Source organism: Hippocampus comes, unplaced genomic scaffold (assembly GCF_001891065.2).
Source record: "Hippocampus comes isolate QL1 unplaced genomic scaffold, H_comes_QL1_v1.1 scaffold190, whole genome shotgun sequence".
Taxonomy (NCBI): Eukaryota; Metazoa; Chordata; class Actinopteri; order Syngnathiformes; family Syngnathidae; genus Hippocampus; species Hippocampus comes.
In genome coordinates this window covers 539759-560087 of record NW_017805121.1, presented here as the reverse complement: position 1 = coordinate 560087, position 20329 = coordinate 539759, and the positions used below count along the sequence as shown (strand labels likewise).

The window sequence follows — 20329 nt, the reverse complement described above, 5'->3', positions numbered from 1 at the left end:
AACACGCTCCTCACACGCACGCACGCAAAGGAGACAGAGTGGCAGCCTGAGGCCGCATTTTTGTGGCGGGCGTAGCTTAGCGGTCAGGACACTTTAAACTTTGACTAAGTGGCGCACGCGCGAGCGCGTGGAACGTGGCGCTTGCAAATCACAGATTCCATTCGCGCAAAACACGTCGACGGGCGGACGCTCCTTGAAGGACGAATGGTGTCGACGGCCCTCCAAGTGGCCATTTTTTGGAGAGCGTTTTGCCAACACGAGGCCGCCAACAGCCAAGATAAGAAAAACGTGAAGTTTTGTGGTTCATTTTCGTGGACAATTGTATCGGTTTGTCGTGGTGAAGAAGGAGCAGAATCGAAAGTCGACGCTCTGGCTTTATCGCCCTCAGCTCTGGTCACCAGCGGTGGGTCGTGGCCGAAAGAACGAGATCCCGGATACGGGCGGCCGAAATGAGTGTCCTTCCTCCCCGGGGCGTCTGGGCTCTTCCATCCGAGAGGGGGGCAGAGTCGAGCCGCCAGATGAGGCGACTCGGGCATCTGATTAGGATGCCGCCCCGGTGAGGAGTTCCGGGCATGTCCCACCGGCAGCAGGCTCCGGGGACTCCCCGGGACACGCCAGAGAGACGATGTCTCCCGGCCGGCCCGGGAAGGAACACCTTGGGATCCCCTGGGTTAGAGCTGGAAGAAGTGGCTGGGGCATCTGACTAGGATGCCTCCTGGAGGCCTCCCTGGCGAGGTGTTCCGGGCGTGTGCCACTGGCAGAAGGCCCGAGGGACAACCCAGGCCACGCTGGAAAGACCGTGTCTCTCGGCTGGCCTGGGAACGGCTCGGGACCCCCCCTGGAAAAAGCTGGAAGATGTGGCTGGGGAGAGGCAAGTCTGGGCGTCCCCGCTCAGGCTGTTGCCCCCGCGACCCGACCCCAGAAGCTTTAGCGTCCATTGACGAAAAAAAAGACATTGGTTCACTTCTCCCATCCCATGTCAATCCGCTTCAATTCCGAGCGCCGACTCCCAGTTCCAAATACGCATCCGCACTCCGCGTCCACGCGCTTCCCTCCTCAGCTTCAGCGGACATCCGTCCGGCCGCACTAACGCGGACTGTCCGACAACGCCGCTGAACAAAACAGGCCGGTGAAAACTTCCGTCTGATGCTGCGGATGAGAAAGGGGGAGCAGCGGAAAAGTTTTGCTCAGTGGCCTGCCGCTCGCTACTGGGTGGATGAAAGACGAAAGAAAACAACGACAAAACAGACACACTTTGTGCCCGTGTGCATCCCATCACCTGACAATCAAGCGTGCGCAAGTTCTCAACCGTAACGGGTGCTATGAGTGTGTGTGCGCGCGCACGCGAGCGCGCATGTTCCTGCAGCAAACACGCCGTCGCCGTGGCGACCATTCATCACTCCAGTTAACCTCCCGTGACCTGCATGAGTGTGGTATGACCGAGGGCGTTGAACCCTGACACACACACACACACACACACACACACCATCAGTCTCCCATGATGCTTTGCAGAGGAGAGCAAAACTCAGCGGGATCGCTCCTTTTTTCCAATGCAATCCATTAGATTTTTTTTTGGGGGGGGGGGGGGTTTGTTAATCAAAGGACTCCTCCCAGGGCCAGAACGGGGGCCTTCCATGACATTTGGGGACAGACAGCATTTTTTTCCAGCACCGGTGGGTCGGAGGAGAAGTTGGGATAACGAAAAAGGAAGGGTGATTTTTTTTTTTTTTTTCTTTAAGGGTGGCAGCTTGTCGACGTTCGGAGACTTAACGCACGTCGCCTGCTTTCTTTGCGTCAAGTGTTTTTGTTTCTGTGAGTGCTACAATATCACCACCTGCTGCGCGTTTGAAGTCTTCGCAAGTTGAGAAAAAACAAAAAACAAAAAAAAAGCAAGGACTCATTCAAAAGACATTTATTCAAGTTTAAACAGGGCGAAAAAAAAAAAACAACGTAAATACATGAGTAAAAATGCTTTAAAAAAAATTAAGACTTTGCTAGTACACAGTAAAAGTCTAAAACGTGACCTGACAAAAAAGAACGATTCAACCGATTTCAGACACGGCGGCGTCGATCAAACGCACGCGCCGCAGTCGAGGCTCCAATGGCCGCCCGTCACCTCGCTGCTCTTCGGGAGTGTCTTGAGGAGACTCGCGGTCGCCATGGAGACCACGAGTACGCATCCCGGTCGAGGTGGACGACGTCATCGAATCAGCATCCGACTCCCCGCGGAGTCCATTGATACGGTCCGATCGCCGTGACGACGTCAGAAAGTCAGCCTCTTGGTCGTCATGAACGAGTTACTCCTCATCCTCGTCATGGAGACGTCGGTGTTGGTTGTCGTGGAAGCAAGCGTCCGGACAACGGGACTCTGCATCTTCGTCGCCGTGGCAAACGAGTCACTCGGCATCCGAGTCAGCGTGGAGACTGACAAACAAACAGTCACGGAGCCCGCCCGCAAGCCGATTGCCACGGCAACCACTCGACGCCCTGGTCGCCATCGCCGAGTGAGCAAGCATCCCGGTTGCCACGGAGACAATGACCGAGCACGCCGGTGGCCGCGGAGCCCAGCGACTCCGCATGTCTGTCACCACGGAAACGGCGCCGGAGCATCCCGGCCGCTAGAAACCGTCGGGGTCGTACGTAAGCAGGAAGACGACGATGCCGGTGAGCGCGACGGTCGTGGTGAGGAGCAGCGCGAGGAGCAAAGCTCGACACACAGGCCGGCCCGTCAATCGGAACAAGGCTCCGCCCACGCCGCCGGTTCCGCCGGCGTTCCGGGAGGGAGGGCTCGGCAGACCCACGTCCAGCGACCTTACGGTGCACCGCCGCTGACTTTGCGATAACCTTGCGAATAGACAGGAGACACAAGCTTGTCAAGTTGCCGGCACCTGACATGCGACAATTTCCAGGACACGGACGGCTTTCCGTTGCATCTCTTCGACTGTCTTTCTTCCATCTTCAGGCAGCGTTTGATGTTAGGTTTCATTTCTTTTAAAGCGGGGATTGTCAACAAAAAGGACAAAAGAATAGGGAGTTGCTTTTCAATCTCAGTCAGATCAATTCACTCCAAATCGGAACATAGCAGAATGTGATTTTTCAAAATTGCAAAGGCTGCAAATTATTGCATTCGGGTTTTTTTTTTTTGGTGTGGGTGTCTGACCCAACTTCATTCGTACTTGTTTGTTTACAAAAAGACAATTGGAAACCTTCTCAAAATCATGCCGCCCCTTTCCTTCGAAGCCGCACTCACCTCTTGACCTGCAGCTTGCCCTTGCTGCGCTGGAAGCGAACGCTGCAGACGCGTCGCATGGCGGGCGGCAGGGACGCCAGCACGTCGCCGTCGGTGGCGAGCCGAGGGAGCCCGAGGGCGGGCAGCGGCGTCACGCGGCGACACAGCGGGCAGCGGATGGCGGCGGGCTGCGCCGACTTGACGTTGATGCGGGCCAGGCACTCCAGGCAGAACGTGTGCCGGCACTCCAGCATCTTGGGGCAGCGGAAGACGTTATTGAAGTGGCTGTAGCACACCCAGCACTCCAGGTCCGGGGCGCCGTCCTCGGGGAGCGCCGACGGAGGTGGCGGCGGCGGCGGCGGGGACGGGCGCAGGCCGGGCGACGGGACGCCCACGCACACTTGGTACGACGGCGGGGGTTTTGCCGACCGTCGGGACCGCCGGGGGCGTGTACGGCGGCGGTCCCGGCTCGGCCGAGTTCAAGCAAGGATTCATGCTTGCGATTGAGGGGGAAACGCTTCACTTGGATGTGCTCACTTGTCACCTTAGGGCGGGGCTTCACCTTTGAACCCTGCAAATAGACAAAGGCGACCATTGTCAACTTTTGATATTTAAAATACGTTGAAATGGGGCTTATCCTGACTTTTTTTAATAATCGGAACCCGGTCTACTGCCTCCGGCTTGGAACGCCACTGTCAGGGTTCACCAGTTTTCTGGGTTTGGGTTCAAGACGTTCGCACTGCGAGCCCAAGGTTGGATGGCGCAACTTCAGTTTCGGGTGACAACAGCAGAGGGCGCTACGGAACAAAACGGCGGCACCCTCGTGTCGCCGATGAATCGCTTTTATTCTTCTTTCGCAAACGCAAAACGAATCTAAACTAGTCGCGGCCACGTTGAAAATAACTGCAACCCTCCCGTGAGTCGGCCTTCAAGTTTCGAGCAAAACCCAAACGTTGCTGTGTGGGTTCAGCACGCGATCGGTCAAATCGTCGCGCTTGCTCGTGGCGTCATCGTCTATTTAATTGGCATCGACTCACTGTTGCGCGTGGGGGCGTCGATTTCTAAAGAAATGTGACTTTGGGTATCAATCAGTACACGTCATCATCCAACTCTAAACCGATGGCTGCAATTCACATGGTCGCATCAAGACAGGTGCGATCACTTCGGAATGTACCTTTTCAAAGATGTTGTCGGCTTCTTTGGTGGAACTCTACCATGCCAAATTCACACAAAACTCAACCGGGCCGATGAACGTGAAATGTCCTAAAAAAAAAAAAAAAGTCCGTTGAGCAACTTGACGAAAGCGTGACGCGCCGTGCTCGTGAATCCAGTCCGGTGCTTTGGTCACTCGACAGGGGAGTCGAATCGCGTGTTTGCTGCTGGCCTCTTGATGAGCGAATGTGCGAAAGGAAGGCGGCGGCACATCAACTCAGCAGCTGACCTGCCGCAGATGCGCACCTGAGTCGGGTCAAGTTGATTGCCTAAAGACTTTTTTTTTTCCTTGTCGTTTTTGTTCTTCTTCGGTGTCTTCTTATGTCATGATTTTAAAAAAACAACAATCCAATGAAACATATTCTCGTCGCTTCCTTGCGAGAGCACGTTTGGTAATATCTCACGGTGATGTGACGTCCCAATGACTTTAAACTACACGTACCAATATGCGCACCGTTACCGTAAAACATGGGTACGTGGGATAGAAACGGTGCGCGCCATATTGGAAAGGCGATCCTTTCGGTTCATGCATGTGATGATTGGTGCGTTCACGGTCTCTCCGTGAAGGGTACTCTCCTACTCTTGTTACGCATTGTACCGTAAAACCTTCTGATCATGAACCGGAACCACCCCTAAAAAATTACATAGAAATCATAACTCAACACCGAAGTCATGTGACAGGCTCAGACAGATGATTGAAGTGTACGTTGTTGCGTCTTGGTTCTATTAGCAGTTGCGGTGCTAGGTCGCCCATACCCGAATCTCCGAGATTCTGGATGCCGGAAATGACGCGAGGCTGACGTTCCCATAAAATGTTCACTATCTGGGTGTGATGTATGTCATTTCTTTCAACCACCAAGCAATATAACATCCCACTCTACGCTAGAGTTAAAATTTCCGCAGCTGACACTTTGAATTTCCGGTCATTTCAAAACCCGTGATTGAACGCATCAAGGTTGTCTCCTAAGATTGATCTCGCGATACTTGAGAATATCGCCGTACATATTCTGAAACATCGCGATATCTCGGCGTGTCCATGTCGCAGGCAAACAAAAATGGCAGCTCGCTTTTCGTCCATGTGCTTCGCGTGAGCCGAAACGAATCGATTTTGTCAGTTGAAATCATTGGGATTTTTTTTTCTTTCCACCTTGTTTGAGAAGAGAAGTGAAGCTTTAAGCGTCGCGGCGAACAGAAAGACAACATGCAACACGACGACGTGAGTGAACCAAAACGAACAGCGAGTATCACGCTCACGCTAGCCCGATACTCGACCTCAAATATTTGTTGTTTGTGTTTACTTATGGCTTCAAGTTGTAATCGCGACGTTTCGTGTGATGTTGACGTCATTGTTGCAAATGTCTATTTTCTTAGCTACAAATAACGGAGGTCCTCGTGTAACCCAAATTCTTGTGTTTTCTGACCGTGCAGGTGATTTGGGACATTATAGGCAACAGGCAGTTCTGTTCCTACAAAGTCAAGTAAGTTTTATAAACGTCTTCATGAATTTGTTGCGCAGTGTGTCACAAAACAATCGGGCTGATGCTAGAAAGTAGGAAGATGTCAGCGAAAGCCAACTAGAACCGTTTGAGAATGTGTGTGTGTTTTCCCACTCCCCAGGACTAAAACTCAAAGTTTCTGTCGCAACGAGTTTAACATCACCGGCCTGTGTAATCGCTCGTCGTGTCCGCTGGCCAACAGTCAATACGCCACCATTCGGGAGGAGAAAGGTGCACAAGTGCAGCGAGCTGCCAACACTGCCATGTTGGAACGTACAGACGATGCGTGTTAACGTGATAATGTTGTTGTATGCCGGCGGCGCAGGGAATTGTTTCCTCTACATGAAGGTGATCGAGCGAGCGGCGTTTCCTGCCAAACTGTGGGAGAAGGTAAGCCCGACACCATCCCCGTTTCAGATAAACAAAAGGGAATATTTTCGCATCACATTCTCTCTGTCTCCGTTCACAGTTGTTCTTCAAGCTTCTGATCGAATAGCATTTTATTCGCTTTAGAAAGCCCAAGTTTGATAGAAGTGGTCATTTAAAAATTCGCTACTTACTCTCGTCAGTAGGTGGAAAGTGTCCTTACAAAGATTACAGGTCTTAAATGTGATGGAAGTAATGCTAAAAAGGGCTCGTAAAAGTGTGAAGGTGTGATTCCTGTCGACCTTAAATAGTCTTAACGTTTGATCATGGTGGTCTTAAAATCTTCCACTGAATAGCAATTGTGAAAGCCTTCCGTTTGGGATGAAAGACCCGCTGTAGAGGTCTTTGGAATGCTTAAAAAAAAAAAAAAAGGTCGTGAAAGTCATATGATTTGATTGATGGAAGGGTGAAGGAAGCGCACACTGAATGCCAACGACTGTTCATACGGACGCAGGTGAAGCTAAGCAAGAACTACGAGAAAGCGCTGGAGCAGATCGACGAGAACCTCATCTACTGGCCTCGCTTCATCCGACACAAATGCAAGCAGCGCTTCACCAAGATCACGCAGTACTTGATCCGCATGCGCAAGCTCGTCCTCAAGAGGCAGTGAGTATGCCGGCCGTATCTCCAAACGGAACGGAAGTGCGATGCTTTCAAGATGGGAATGGCCGACATTTGATTGAATGAAGTTACGCCCCTCGTAGATTTGATGCAACTAAGTCCTCATAATAAACAGTTGCTGAACCAATCAATCAACTCGCATCAACGTTTAGGAGTGCATAAAAATAAGATGATGGGGGATGGGGTTAGGCGGCCCGATGGTTAGCGCTTCGACCTCACAGTCCAGATGGACCGGGTTCGAATCCAGCTCCGGCCTTCCTGTGTGGAGTTTGCATGTTCTCCTTGTGCCTTCGTGGGTTTTCTCCGGGTACTTCGCTTTCCTCCCACATTCCAAAAACATGCACGGCAGGCTGATTGAACACTCTCAATTGTCCCGCGGTGTGAGTGTGAGCGCGAATGGTTGTTCGTCTCTGTGTGCCCTGCGATTGGCTGGCGACCGGTTCAGGGTGTCCCCCGCCTACTGCCCCACGACGGCTGGGATAGTATGTCTATTTTTTTTAAAGTATCTATACCGAAACTAGAAAGGATGCCAAAATGTTCTTGGCGTGTGGGGGGAAAAATGAAAAAGATGAACAGCGAAATATATCCAAACAATTTTTACTCATTGTTCCAATAAATGTCTACATGTTAACCAACGCAATGAAAGGGAAAGCACGTTTTGTCTGGGGGTGCAACGGGGTGCATTGTGTAACTCGGACCAGCAGAGGTCAGCGTTTGCCGTCTCCTCAGGAGAGGCTCGCATTTGAAAGAAAGAGCCACACTCACGAACACTCACATTTTTGCGTTGTACCGATAAAATAAAACGAAAAGTGCTCATCAAAAGACTTGAGTCAAACGCGAGCGGTGTCCAATCCAACTTCAGGAGGAAGCTGGTTCCCTTGAGCCGCAAGGTTGAGCGTCGGGAGAAGCGCAAGGAGGAAAAAGCTCTGGGGAGGGGGGGGGGGGGGGGGGGGGGGGGGGGGGGACAAAACGGCCCCCCCCGGCAAGCGGGGTTTGAGTTGACGCCGTGGCTTTCTGCGCAGGACGTCGGCAAGAGGGAGTTTGTCGCCGACGACGAGTTGGAAGAGAGCGATCTCAGCGACTTTGAGGTACGAAACGTGACAAGTTCACTCTGCCGGGAAAATCCCGCGTTTGCCTTTTTTTCTTCTCCGCGTTCCTGCTGCCGTGCGGTGAATCCCCTGTGTCGCGTTTTATTGTTATGGAAAGTTCAACTCACTTTGACATAGTTCCTTGCCATCTAGATGCTACGAAAGGGCCCCAAACCACCGCGGTTGTCTGAATGAAGCTGCGCAAGCGGCTTCATCGTCGTCCCGCTGTGTCACAATGCCGCAAGCTGGCAGCAAAACACTACTTTTGTATAAATGAACCTCTGCGACTCACTTAAACGGAGGCGAGGCGCGCCAACAACTTTCAACTCACTTAAAACGGTTCCTTGGTACCAAGATGCCACAAAATGGCGACAAAGCACTACGTTATTGCTTTGGCCGACGTACAAGAACGTTGCAGTTCATTCTTGGCTCCCCTGCTACGTGGCAGCTTTTTAAACCGCCAAATGTTTACGTTCACCATGACAGACGCGAATGCTCTCAGGTGCAATTTCAAATCATTATTGGAGAAATGTGAAAGGCACGAGAAATTGCCAGAATAAGAAAAAAAAAAAAAGTGGGCCACGGGGGCGGGCACATGACCGCATCGTTACTCATTACTTTTATCTGACCGCAGCTCTGAACATTGTCACGTCTGGTTTCAGGACATGAACAATTTGAAGACGAGCAGCGACGAGGAGGATCGGGAGCAAAGCGACGAGGAAATGTCAACTGAGGATGAGGAGCAGACGGAAGCGAAGAAGAGGGCACGGTCACGCGACAAAGGCAAATCTCCCGCCAAGGGCTCGGCGGCGCGCAAGAAGCGGGCGTACGTGGCAATCGAGTACGAGCAGGAAACGGAGCAGCCGGCCGCCAAGAGCTTCGCCGCGTAGGAGCCGCCGGCATCTCGCCCGTCAATCAAACGGAACTGTCACGATCGTGGCTGCGGCACGTCGACTGACTGCACGTGTCGTCCTTGGTCGTCCAAAAGACGCTCACAAGCGCTGCCGCCCGTTGTTTGTTTTCAAGTCATTCTTAAGACGTCAACAAAGCAAATGTTTGCTAATGCGACATCATATGGCAAAAACCTTTGTCTCCAATTCAAAAGAGAAACGTTGACTTTTCTGTGCAAACCAACGTATGTCGCGAGCCAAATGGAGCCGTAACATTGTCGTGATTTTTATTTCACATTTTCTAAAATAAACAAGAATGGAGAACTAATTTTCTCGAATGTTTCGACATCTCAGGGTGGAAATACTGTAGAAATGATCAAATAAATTACAATTGACCAATGAGAAAGTAGAAAATAGAAATGACAATTCTTTCGCATGACTTCCTGCTCTCCGTTTTTTGCTCATCTTTGTTTTCATGACTAAACAAGCAATGGGTCGAATTGGCCCATGTCCCAAAGCAAAATACAAATCGGGAGGCTTCATGATAACTTTTTATTGTCCATTATATCGTAATGAGATGTGACGACATGGCGTAAGACGACCAAACATGGACTCTTATTTATTTTATTTACAAAGATGTGAATCCCTGCACTGGTCGCACGCAGGGCGGGGGGGAAATATGCCTACCGATGTAGGCCACAGTATAAATAAAATCAAACTGTCGCATTTTGATGTTCGATGAGAAAACGGCGCCCCCTAGAGGCTACTAATTCAGCTCATTTAAAAGTGGAGGGGAAAAAAAAAAGGTTAAAAATTCTTTTGCTAGCATACTTTAAAACTGATTTTGTCCGGATTACTGATTTAGGTGGGATTCAACTGTATTGAGACCAAACGGATTACTAGTGGTTCGAAGTAGATGAACATACAATCAGAGGGGACCAAAGTGGAATGACACGGGAATCGAGTAGATTTTGAGTGCCTTAAAGTGTCCAAGACGCAAAGTTTTATTTTTTTAAAGTCAAACATTGGTTGGCTTACACTGAGAGACAAGTGATGATGCCGTCTGAAGGCGGGGCTGCCGTCGACCAATCGGAAAGCAGCAAAAAGTGCAAACAATCTTTCGCGTGACCTTGACGGTACACGGCAGACGGCGCACCCGTGCCCCCAAGAGACGCCAAAAGGCAACGCTACGCCCGTGCTAGTTTAGCATCGGCCACGCGCAGGCTAAAACGTACCCGGAATGCTACATCAGCAGAGACTGTAAGTGAACTAGCATATTTTGGCTCGCTCGAAGATAAGGACTGAGGGGAAACCCCAACGATGTGTGTGTGTGTGTGTGTGTGTAAGTGATCATTGTGTTTATGTTTTAAAAAGTCTGTTTTTCATGATCCTTCAAAAATCTTTTGGTCCCTCATAGGACCACATTTGACTTGTGAGGAGAAGTTTTCCTTTGAAAGATGAAAAAAAGGGGGATGAACCAATAATTGAACAAAACAGAATCAGTGAAACTTCAGATTCTGGTCCGGGATTTGGCAGACTAAGACTGACGAGGCTGAGTGAGGGTCTTCTTGGTCCACATGTCTGGTCTGGAAATGAGACTCTCGCTTCTATTTCAGAAAAATGGCTCTTGGTGGTGGACTGTCTGCTATTAGCGTGATTCTTTCTGGCCCGGACTGAAGGAGACCTGGTTTCAGACGGACTTGGTCCACTTTCATGGTCTGAGAATGAGATTCGAGGTGAACTTTGGACACGAAACGCGTGCAATAGCTTTCACTCCAGAAGAAGCGAAGAAACCTGGTGGACCGACTGGACCCTTGACCCAAATCTGCCACGATTGTAGTTCTTTGTGACCTGGACTAAAGGTGACATGGACCGACGTAGTCCACATTTGTGGTCTGGGAATGAGAGTACACGGGAGAGAAATTCCGGTCCAAAGGAATCCTTCTCGGTGGACCATCTGTATCCTTGTCCCAGTGCGCGATTATTTGGGTTCTTTCTGACCTGGACTGTAGGAGACATGGTTGAGGACCTTGCTTAGTCCAGTTGTCTGGTCTGGAAATGAGACTGGAGGTCAACTTTGGACTTGAAACGTGTGCAAGATCTTCTCTCCCAGTCCAGAAGAAACGTGCCTTGTGGACTGTCTGTCAGGACCCTTTACCGAGTTGGCAATCATTCAAATACATTCCATTCCAGAATGGGAACCCGCTTTTTGGAGCGACCTAATCGACATTAGTGGTCGGGGGATGAGAGTCTCGGGGACTCTGGGCCTGAAGATGTCTGGAAGCCCTCCCCGTGGAGAATCCACATTTCAAATGAATTTTCTGGTCATCTTACTCAGTGTGCGATTATTCCAGTTCTTTCTGTTGCAGGAGAAAGAAAACCCGGTTTAGGACCTTGGGCTCCGTTTTTGGTCTGGAAACGAGAATCTGGTTGACTTCGGACTTGAAACTGATCTTACTCAGTGTGCGATTATTCCAGTTCTTTCTGTCGCAGGCGAAAGAAAACCCGGTTTAGGACCTTGGGCTGGGGTAAGATCTTCCAGTCCACCAGAAAGGATACTTTTGACCGTCTGGGCTCTTTAGCTCGTGTCTTCAATCATTCAAGGTCTTTTTGACCCGGACTGAAGGAGATGGGCTCTTTGGAGCTACAAAAATCCGCCGTGGTATGGGAATGAGAGTTGAAGTGGAGTTTGGACATAAAAAAAAAATGTTTGGAAGCTCTTTCGGTCCAGAAGAAACCCGATGGAGGACAACAGACACTCAGGATGACAGAAAGGACCGCTGATGGTTTTTGAGGTTCTGTGTGAGGACCTCCTGGAATGTGACAGGTCCAATTTCACATCCACGTGCAGGAACAACTTTTATTTCTCTTTTGGGGAATTATGTGACGACGCGAGGGAAGCAGACCTGTATCGAAATGCAATTCCAGCTCGAAGGTTTCGGAATGAGACGTCAGGGATGGATTCGAGTGAGTTCAGAGACATTCCCGACCAGGAGAGCCGGCAAAGCAAAAAAAAAAAAAAAAAAAAAAAAAGCAATGTGTCCATCCTTTGGTCCGTTGGTTGGTTAGCAGCTGCATCCGTCTTTGGGGGGTTGGCTGTCCGCGTTGAGTCGTCCCCCCTGCGGCGCGGATGGCTTGTGCTGCACTCCTGACTCTGCGGCGTTCAGGTCCAAGCTGCCGTCCTGGATGTTCTGGTAGATACGCTTGGCCGCTTCCAGGAAGGCCTCCTCCACGTTCTCGCCTCTGCACCACCACAACATCTCAACGTGTATGTGTGTTTGAGAGAGAGAGAGAGAATAACTGCGAGACCGTGTACTCACGTCTTGGCACTGGCCTCCAGGAAGAGCAAACCTAAAACCACAAGAAGTCAAACAGACCAATCAAGCAGTTGCACTCGTGATGACATCACACAACTTCCCGTCTCGAGCCAATCTTCACACTGAGGAAGACACGCCCTCAAGAGGCTCCCCCAGTCACGAGCGCACCCGTTTAAAACAAATCCACTCATTGAAACGTCACCCAAACGGACATGACAATCGTGGGGGGTTGTTAAAAAGGTGCTCACCGTTCTCGTCGGCAAACTGTTTGGCTTCCTCGTACGTGACGTCTCTCTGCGCCTCCAGGTCGCCTTTGTTGCCGATCAGGATGATCACCTGCGCGCACACGGCAACATGGTGACTTTCAGATACGCACGCTGACAAAATGGCCGGCGGCCCTTTGTTAAGGAAAGAAAAACACACACCATGGTCATGGGAATAACATCTCATAACAATGAATATTCATGTCAAGAAAACTAAAAGATGACAGGAACAGAAATTGAAAATAATTCAACCATAGGGACGTGTTCAACCAAGGCGTGTCCTTTAACTAGCATCGCGGACATCTTCAAACTTGTCGACAGTCCGAAAAGTTGTCACTGTGCCGTTTGGCGACGTGGCGTATAGCACGCTAAACACGGACGGGAGGAAGTGAAGGTGACAGTTGCCTCTGGAGACAACAGACAACCACGTTCGAGGTAAAGGCTACCGAGGCATCGACAAGCAGCTCGACGTTCCTGTGACATCCAGGTGCGTCTTTTCAGAAATGTAAGATCCACGGGAGTGGAGCCTACCTCCCCGGACGCCGTGTCTTTTTGCTACAAAATGTTGAGTAAGAGGGAACCACCTGTCAACCAAAGTCACAAGAACGCTCATAAAACATCAGAGGGTTCAAAGTATTTCGGTGGTGCCTCACCGTGTTGGGGTTGGTCAGGTTCCTGGCGTCCGTCAACCAGCTGCTGAGATGATTGTAGGTGCTTCTCCTGCACAAATCGTTTCCCTCCTGTCACGTGAGCATCAGCTGGTGATGTCATCACAGAACGCCGCCCCCTACCTGGTGATGTCATACACCATGAGGGCCCCGGCGGCCCCCCTGTAGTAAGAGCGGGTGACGGCCCTGAAGCGCTCCTGGCCCGCCGTGTCCCAGATCTGCAGCTTCACCTTCTGGCCGTGGACCTCCATGATCCTGGTGCCAAATTCCACGCCGATGGTGTGAGGGCAGTCGGCCATGACTGCGCACGAGGAGGGCGTCGTTATTTGTCAAGAAAGCGAGTGTATGCGGCGAACCGCTAGCTGGAGCTCGGTTCATTTTTCGCGGTCTCACGATAGTGGATTTGGAAGCAACCGTGTCAGAATTCGGAGTTGCATCTTCAGCATCGCATCATGTTTGGCTTCATCGATGCTAAATTTCGCTCGCCCGTTTATGGCATTTTGCATCACGAGCTACCAATAAGCTAGCTGACTTTTGGAGCATTGAACATTTTGGAGTTTAAATGAAACAACGGCGGATTGCCTTTTGCTTTGTGTGTCAGTTTTACAGCACATGTCACCGATTCCCGGTGAAAAACAGGTTTTCACGATTTGTGAAAGAAAAATAAAGATGTGAAGGACGTACATTTCTTCTCTGTGAACTGGTGCAGTAGACACGACTTGCCCACACCCATGTCACCTTAGAGAATAAGAAAAATAGATGCAAATAAGTCACCTTGACAAGAAAAGCCGAAAAGAATCAAATTGATGCTGCGGAGGGTGTGGTCTTGACGGCTCACCGATGATGATGTATTTGAAGATGTAGGAGTAGTTGTAAGGCGCGGCGGTCATCTTTGCTCCTGTGGAGAAAATTCGAGTTGAACAAAATATCCTCACGAAACTCTGGGACTCTCTTCGACCTTACGTGCGGCATTAACGGGCCATTTCTAAGTGCCAACAAGCTAGGCGGCGAAACCCGAACTCAAGCGTGAGCTCCCAATTTCCACTTTTATTGCCCATTGAACATAAAGGGACATCGTCAACACAACCGAATGCCCCTAAGATGGGGGGGGGGGGGTTTCTTAGGATTAAGGTTTTTTTTTAAACAAAAATGCCAAATTCCCTGTGCTAAATTCGCTAAGCGGCTAGCCGGCTAACAGCTGGAAGTCTATGTAGCGAACAGTTGGGAAACCACGGTTCACAAAGATAAAAGAACAAAGAAATGAAACGTCATGACCTGTTTCAAAGATTTTTCCTTTACCTTCCTGTCCGGGTGTTCGTTTTTGGCGTAAAAAGGTGACAAAGGAGCAGCTACTCGGACGGATAATTAGCTTCGTTTGCTAGCTGTCACGAAGAAGCCTCTTCCTCCTCTTCCGCAATACTTCCTATGCGCCCACCAAAACACGTCAGATATCGCGAGACTTCTTCCGAGAACCCCGTGACTGCATTCCTTGACGAAATTGCCAATGTTTTTTTCTTGAATGAGGAGAATGCTTGGGGCCATTTTGTTGGCACTGTAGTTGACAAACTCGATTGATTCAAATGGCAAGATATGATGTTGCTGTGTATTTTGGAGTGTGTTCAACAATGTTCGTGTGTTTTGAGGTTTTGTGTGCGCTTCTGTGAGCAGCCCATGTTGTGACGTCACGATCGTGACCCCGCCTCTCCTACAACTTCAGAATGAGCAGAGCGGCAAAGCGAGCAGATCACCGAGGAGACGACATCATTTCTCATCTTCTCGTGTTTTCTTCTCGCTGTCACTCTTCTCGTGTTTTTGTTCTTCATCATCTTGGTTGTCATCAGTCATGAGCGTGACGAGCATCATCTGGTGAAAGAGATAACATGGAAAAACAGAAAGGTAAGCATTGCTCACTTTATAAAGGAACACTCATCATGAGAAGAATAACAATCACCAACATGTTGATTGGTGAACAGAGAACGTTCCAAAGTCAGTTTGCCAAGACAACGCAGATTTTTAAAAACGATTGTGGGAATCACTTCTTTCCACTTTGCAGTTGTGTCCTGAAATACAAGTTTAAAACTTTCTTTGACAACGCTTGTGTCATGCTCCTTTGTATCTCAAATCATCTTTCCCTACTGAAATGAATGCCAAGGCAAGTAATCTGTTCCAACCGTCACCGCGGCAAGCCATCTGAACGGTGCATTACCGCCACCAACTGATGACGTTTCTAAGGTTTTTACATTTTCAGCTGACTGTCCGGGAAGAGCTTTTAGTGATTTGATAAAAGGCTCATGCAGTGTCGTCTTGTAAGGTCTGAAGTTCTGACATCCCTTTCACCCATTTCTGAGATCTTCGACGGCTTCTAGAGTCTCTCTGGAAGTCTTGGTGGTTTTGTAGAAATGCTACCGCGAAGTCTCAAGAAGGATTTTCAGGTTGGTTTGAAGGTTGTGGCGCAGTTGCTGAAGGTGTCGTGGTCCACTCGCCTGACTATCGGTTCCTACTCAGTGATGCTGTGGATGTGAATGGTCATTTGTCCCGATATGTGCCCCGCGACTGGCTGGCGACCAGTTCAGGCTGTAGTCTGCCTTCCACCCAAAGTCATCTTGGATAGGCTCCGGCTATTCCCCGCGACCCTCTTCACAATAAGGCGGTGTTGAGAATGGATGGATGAAGGTTGTGGCGATACTTTTTCTCCAAGATGGCGGAGTGTCTTGGAAGTTTTTTAAGGGTTCCTTCAGATGGAATCCCAGAAAGAAGTTCTGGTGTATCATGTTGATGGTTCTATCCCGACGAGACTCTCAGGACCTTTTGAAGGCCATGCTGAAGTCACGTTTGCGCATTTAATGGAAGGATGTATCTGAAGGGGACGCTCCTGACATTTTCAAGACTCTTGCGAAGTGATCTTAGCCGGATTCTCAGAAAAATTCTCGGACCTTCTAAGACCAGCGATGAGTGATCTTTCCAAGGACTATGTAACTTCCACAGATGGTTGTCTGGTCTTAAAAGTCCTGGAGATGTTTCTTGAGGTTTCTTCAAGGGCCCACTGTCGGCTCACCATGATGAAACGAAGGAACGTGTCAGCTGACGCACGTTAAAAAATGCCATCAAAATATTATGGCCTGCGTCCCAGTGGGCGAAGCTTGATGCTGATTGGATGCTGAAAAACATCAACGCACTCTTATTCTTCCGCCTCCTTTTTTTCTTCTTTGCTATATTTAACAAACGCAGGATGAAAGAGAAAGCTGCTCCACACCCTCCGACACGCTCTCACACACACACACACACACACACACACACACACACACACACCGTGGAGAGTTGTGGAGGACTTCCATCTTTGTACTAATTTAAGGCTTTGGTTTTTATGGTAAAGCATCCTAAATCTTACACACAGACACACACACACACACACACTGTATACACAAGTTGCATCGAGTTTAGCTCTTGTTTGACTCTGCCATTGCTTTTGCGTGTTTATGGGCTGTTGCATCAAAGCCGCAAACAGGAAGTGATGTTGATGTTCAGATAAGTGTATGTTTGTGCGTGAGATAACGTGTGTGTGTGTCGTCATCGTCATCGCGATGGCGAAGTGGGTGTCTGTGTGTGTGTGTGTGTGCATGTGTAATGTGCGACACTCTGCTTAAAGCGGCAACAGATCACTGATTAGCAAAATTAGCATCATCTCCCACTCGGACCACTCTCGACACAGTCTGAGTCTGTGTGTGTTTGTGTGTGTGTGTGTGTGTGTGTGTGTGTGTGTGTGTGTGTGTGTCTGTGCGCGGGTGTGCGTGGGAAGGCAGCCATATAACAATGGCCGCCTGTCTTTAACGGTTCGTCGGTAGTTAGTTGTTAGCTAGTTAAGTTAATTGTACTTGTCTTTGTTTGTTTACATGTGGCTAAACGCAATTTTAGAAGAGACCGAGGGAAGATGCCGAAAAGCGGAGAGTGCGGAGCAAAAAAATGTTGATGACTGTTGCTTTCGGAAGATGCCGAAAAGCGGAGAGTGCGGAGCAAAAAAAATGTTGATTACTGTTGCTTTCGGCTACTAGTCTCTACTTGTTCCTGCTGCCCTCATTTTTGGGCTCTACTTGTCTCTTTTGGTCTCTGCTGACATGCTGTGTGATTCGCTGGTGATGATGATGATTTGGTTCACATCTTGTGCAGTGTTGTCCAAGCTGATGTGGGACCTTCAGTCCTTCCTTTCGGTTCTGGACTCCGAGAACCTGAGCTACATCGCTCAGGCCCAGAAGAAGTCCATCTCAGAGCTGGTGTCCTCGCTGCAGCCGCAAGAAGTTCCAGGTTACCTCGTGGCCTCGCTCACCTCCACACCTTGCTCACCATTAGTCGGTTCTCACTTGTGTTGTTTGCTCCTAGTGGAGGACACCGAGTATGTCATCATGAGCTGTCCGTCGTCATCGGCGCCTAGCAACCAGGCATTAAGAGACTCCAAGGTCTGGACGAGAGATGCGGTGAGTCCACCCTGACAAAGCGAAGCCGCAGAGAAGCGTTTGAAGCGGTCGTTATCCTGTCAGACTCCTCATGAAAGTCACGTTTGTAACTGCTACCTGCTAACTATTTAGCTGCTAAATGCTCCACATTTGCCACCTCTTAACTGCTAGCAGCTAACCTTTTACCTGCTAAATGCGTTACCGTTGCCACCTGTTAGCTGGTAACTGCCACTTGCACCGTCCTCAATAAGTGGTGTTTGTGACCAGCTGCTCACTCCGAACAACCTGCTAAATAGTCAACTGTGTTCAACCCAGCTACTAACCGCTAGCTCATCTATTTTGAGAGCCGAGAGAGTCAAAGCCGAGGAAAGTAAACAAAAGACAATTGTGCTGAGAAGAATCCAACACAGGGTTCATATTTGAGGTTCTGGTGCGCCGACTAAGTTCTTGTCAGATGACAGACATGAATGTAGAAAACTGGACCAGAACCACAACCGTTTTTTTTTCTGCGAATGGAGAAACACAGCAGGCTGCTCTGTGATGTGGTCTGCTAATGACAGAGTCCTCCTGAGGTTTGGGAGGAGACGGTGTGTGTGTGTGTGTTGTTGGGGCGGGTGGTGTGGGTGTGGTGGGGTTGTGTGTGTGTGTGTGTGTGTGTGTGTGTGTGTGTGTGTGTGTGTGTCCATCACGAAGACCAGACGCTAATCAGCCGCCATCAGTGACCACTTCCTGTCTCAGCAAAGCTTTCAGCCAATAGGAAGGCAGCTAGATGAGAGATGGCCTCATATATAAACATCCTGTCAAGCACACACACACACACACACACACACACACACACACACACACACACACACACACACATTTACTGAATGTGCACACTCCAGTGAGACAGTTGATCTGTTCCTTATTTATTTATTATCTCATCATCGTGTTCATCATACGAGCACCTAGCCACTTGTTTTATCCACCCTCAAGGTCCCTGCGTCACGGCAATGCCCACCTGGGGGTTCTCAAGCTCCTGGCGGTGATGATGATGAAGACGAAGATACCTACGAAGAGGCACAGCCCTTCCAAGCTGATAGCAACAGTCACATAGGTACGTGCATGCGCACATGCATGCATGCACACACACACACTACACACACACACACACACACGCTGACAGTGACAACTTAGCAACTCCCCAGAGCGAGCTGAGTCGGAGAACAGCTACTACGAGTCATACGGTGAGGATGCCGAGGATGACGACGACGATGATGAAGAGCACATGAAGGACAGAGCTCACTACATCCAGTGGAGTTCCTCTCAGCCTTGTCTCAGGCCCCCTCCCGAATCTCGCCTGTGTGGGTACCTGTGGAGGAGGAAATGGTTGGGACAATGGACCAAGCAGCTCTTCATCATCAGGAACCACCTCCTGCTGGTGTGTGTGTGTGTGTGTCTTAGCTTCATTGTCAGTTTTAGTTTTTATTTACACGTTCATTTTCACTCGCTTTTTTTGAACTTTGAACTTTAATTTTTAATTTTCAATTTTAAATCAGAAATTGTTGTAGTTTTGAAACACCTTTTTACTTTCAATGTATTTTTAATGGAATATGTGTCATGTTTGTTTGTTTTTTTGGGGGGTGGGTAGGGAGGGGGTTAATTTTTAAAGTATTCCAATTCACTTAACAGAGTACTATTAATGTATTTTTCTTTAGAACAGGAATTTTATGAGTATTATTATTTTAGAAATGTTACATATACCAACTCATCAACTCACTATAATTCATTATTATTCAATCATACCTGTACAATTGTTGACTTTTATTTGTGAAAAATGTTGCCATTTGTAGTCACTGTTTTCTGTTTCAGTGCTACAAGTGCGCGCGGGACCTCCTCCCTCATCTCCAGTTGAGTCTGCGTGGCTGCCAGCTGGTCTACAAGCTGAAGAGCAACCGGAAGATTCCGCACCAACTCAAGCTTCTGCTGCTCGGGGCCGACACCCTGGTGCTGGGGTACAGCAGCTTCCAGCAGGCCGACGAGTGGCGCCGGGTCAGCGCGCGCTTGGAAACCCATCACACGCACAAGGGCACAGATGATGATACCGAGTGCTCACACGTTCTTGACCTAGGAGGTTCATTTGAAAAACAAACAAAAAAGACAGAGCACTTCAGCTGTATAAAACCGTCGACACTCATGCCTTGATTTGAAAATGACTTTGAAACTCGCAGTTGAGGTTTACTGTCAAATCAGACAAAGGTAGAATTACTGTATTACACCTGTGTTCAAACAACAACAACAACAACAACAGAGCTTCGACTTTAAGTCTGCTAGCTTACTGCTAACACATAATGCAAAACACCTTAGACAGGCTAACAAAACTAGCATCAATGTTGCAGTCTTATCACCCTTTATGCAACGGATATTTGAACACCAACTAATTGTGTGTGTGTGTGTGTGTGTGTGTGTGTGTGTGTGTGTGTGTGTGTGTGTGTGTGTGTGTGTGTGTGTGCCTGGCAGGTGATCGAGGAGCTGAGCGTTGACGGGGAAGATCAGAGCACCAGCTCAGAACTTTCTCTGTGGTCTCGCCGGGTGAGGAACACAAAGCACAGGCACACACACACACACACACACACACACACACACACACACACACACACACACACACACACACACACACACTTTTTGTGTA

At 49.3% G+C, this 20329-nt stretch overlaps 3 protein-coding genes across 4 annotated transcripts; 1 reads left to right on the top strand and 2 right to left on the bottom strand.

The window, feature by feature from the left end:
- Positions 1–2401: 2401 nt before the first annotated feature.
- On the bottom strand, positions 2402–3642 carry LOC109513488 (RING finger protein 223; the record flags this gene model as incomplete). The annotated part of the gene is made up of 2 exons (XM_019865999.1): positions 2402–2844; positions 3251–3642. Coding segments are annotated over 2 exons (618 nt in total), but the record flags the coding sequence as incomplete, so codon positions are not given.
- Positions 3643–5283: 1641 nt separating this feature from the next.
- mak16 (MAK16 homolog (S. cerevisiae)) lies at positions 5284–9368 on the top strand. The gene is made up of 7 exons (XM_019865988.1): positions 5284–5657; positions 5870–5919; positions 6059–6168; positions 6263–6327; positions 6818–6969; positions 7847–8072; positions 8735–9368. The coding sequence occupies exons 1-7, from the start codon at positions 5643–5645 to the stop codon at positions 8960–8962; spliced, it is 846 nt and encodes a 281-aa protein (XP_019721547.1). The 5' UTR covers positions 5284–5642; the 3' UTR covers positions 8963–9368.
- Positions 9369–11746: 2378 nt separating this feature from the next.
- LOC109513484 (ras-related protein Rab-14-like) lies at positions 11747–14630 on the bottom strand. 2 transcript variants are annotated; one of them, XM_019865993.1, is made up of 8 exons: positions 14510–14630; positions 14049–14108; positions 13895–13948; positions 13334–13511; positions 13196–13262; positions 12528–12615; positions 12283–12313; positions 11747–12205 (listed from the first exon to the last, which is right to left on the bottom strand). In XM_019865993.1, exons 2-8 carry the CDS (start codon positions 14098–14100, stop codon positions 12028–12030), a joined length of 648 nt encoding a protein of 215 aa, XP_019721552.1. In that variant the 5' UTR covers positions 14101–14108; positions 14510–14630; the 3' UTR covers positions 11747–12027. The 2 variants fall into 2 exon arrangements, with proteins under 2 accessions (XP_019721552.1, XP_019721553.1); XM_019865994.1 differs by having other exon boundaries at positions 14486–14604.
- Positions 14631–20329: the final 5699 nt, after the last annotated feature.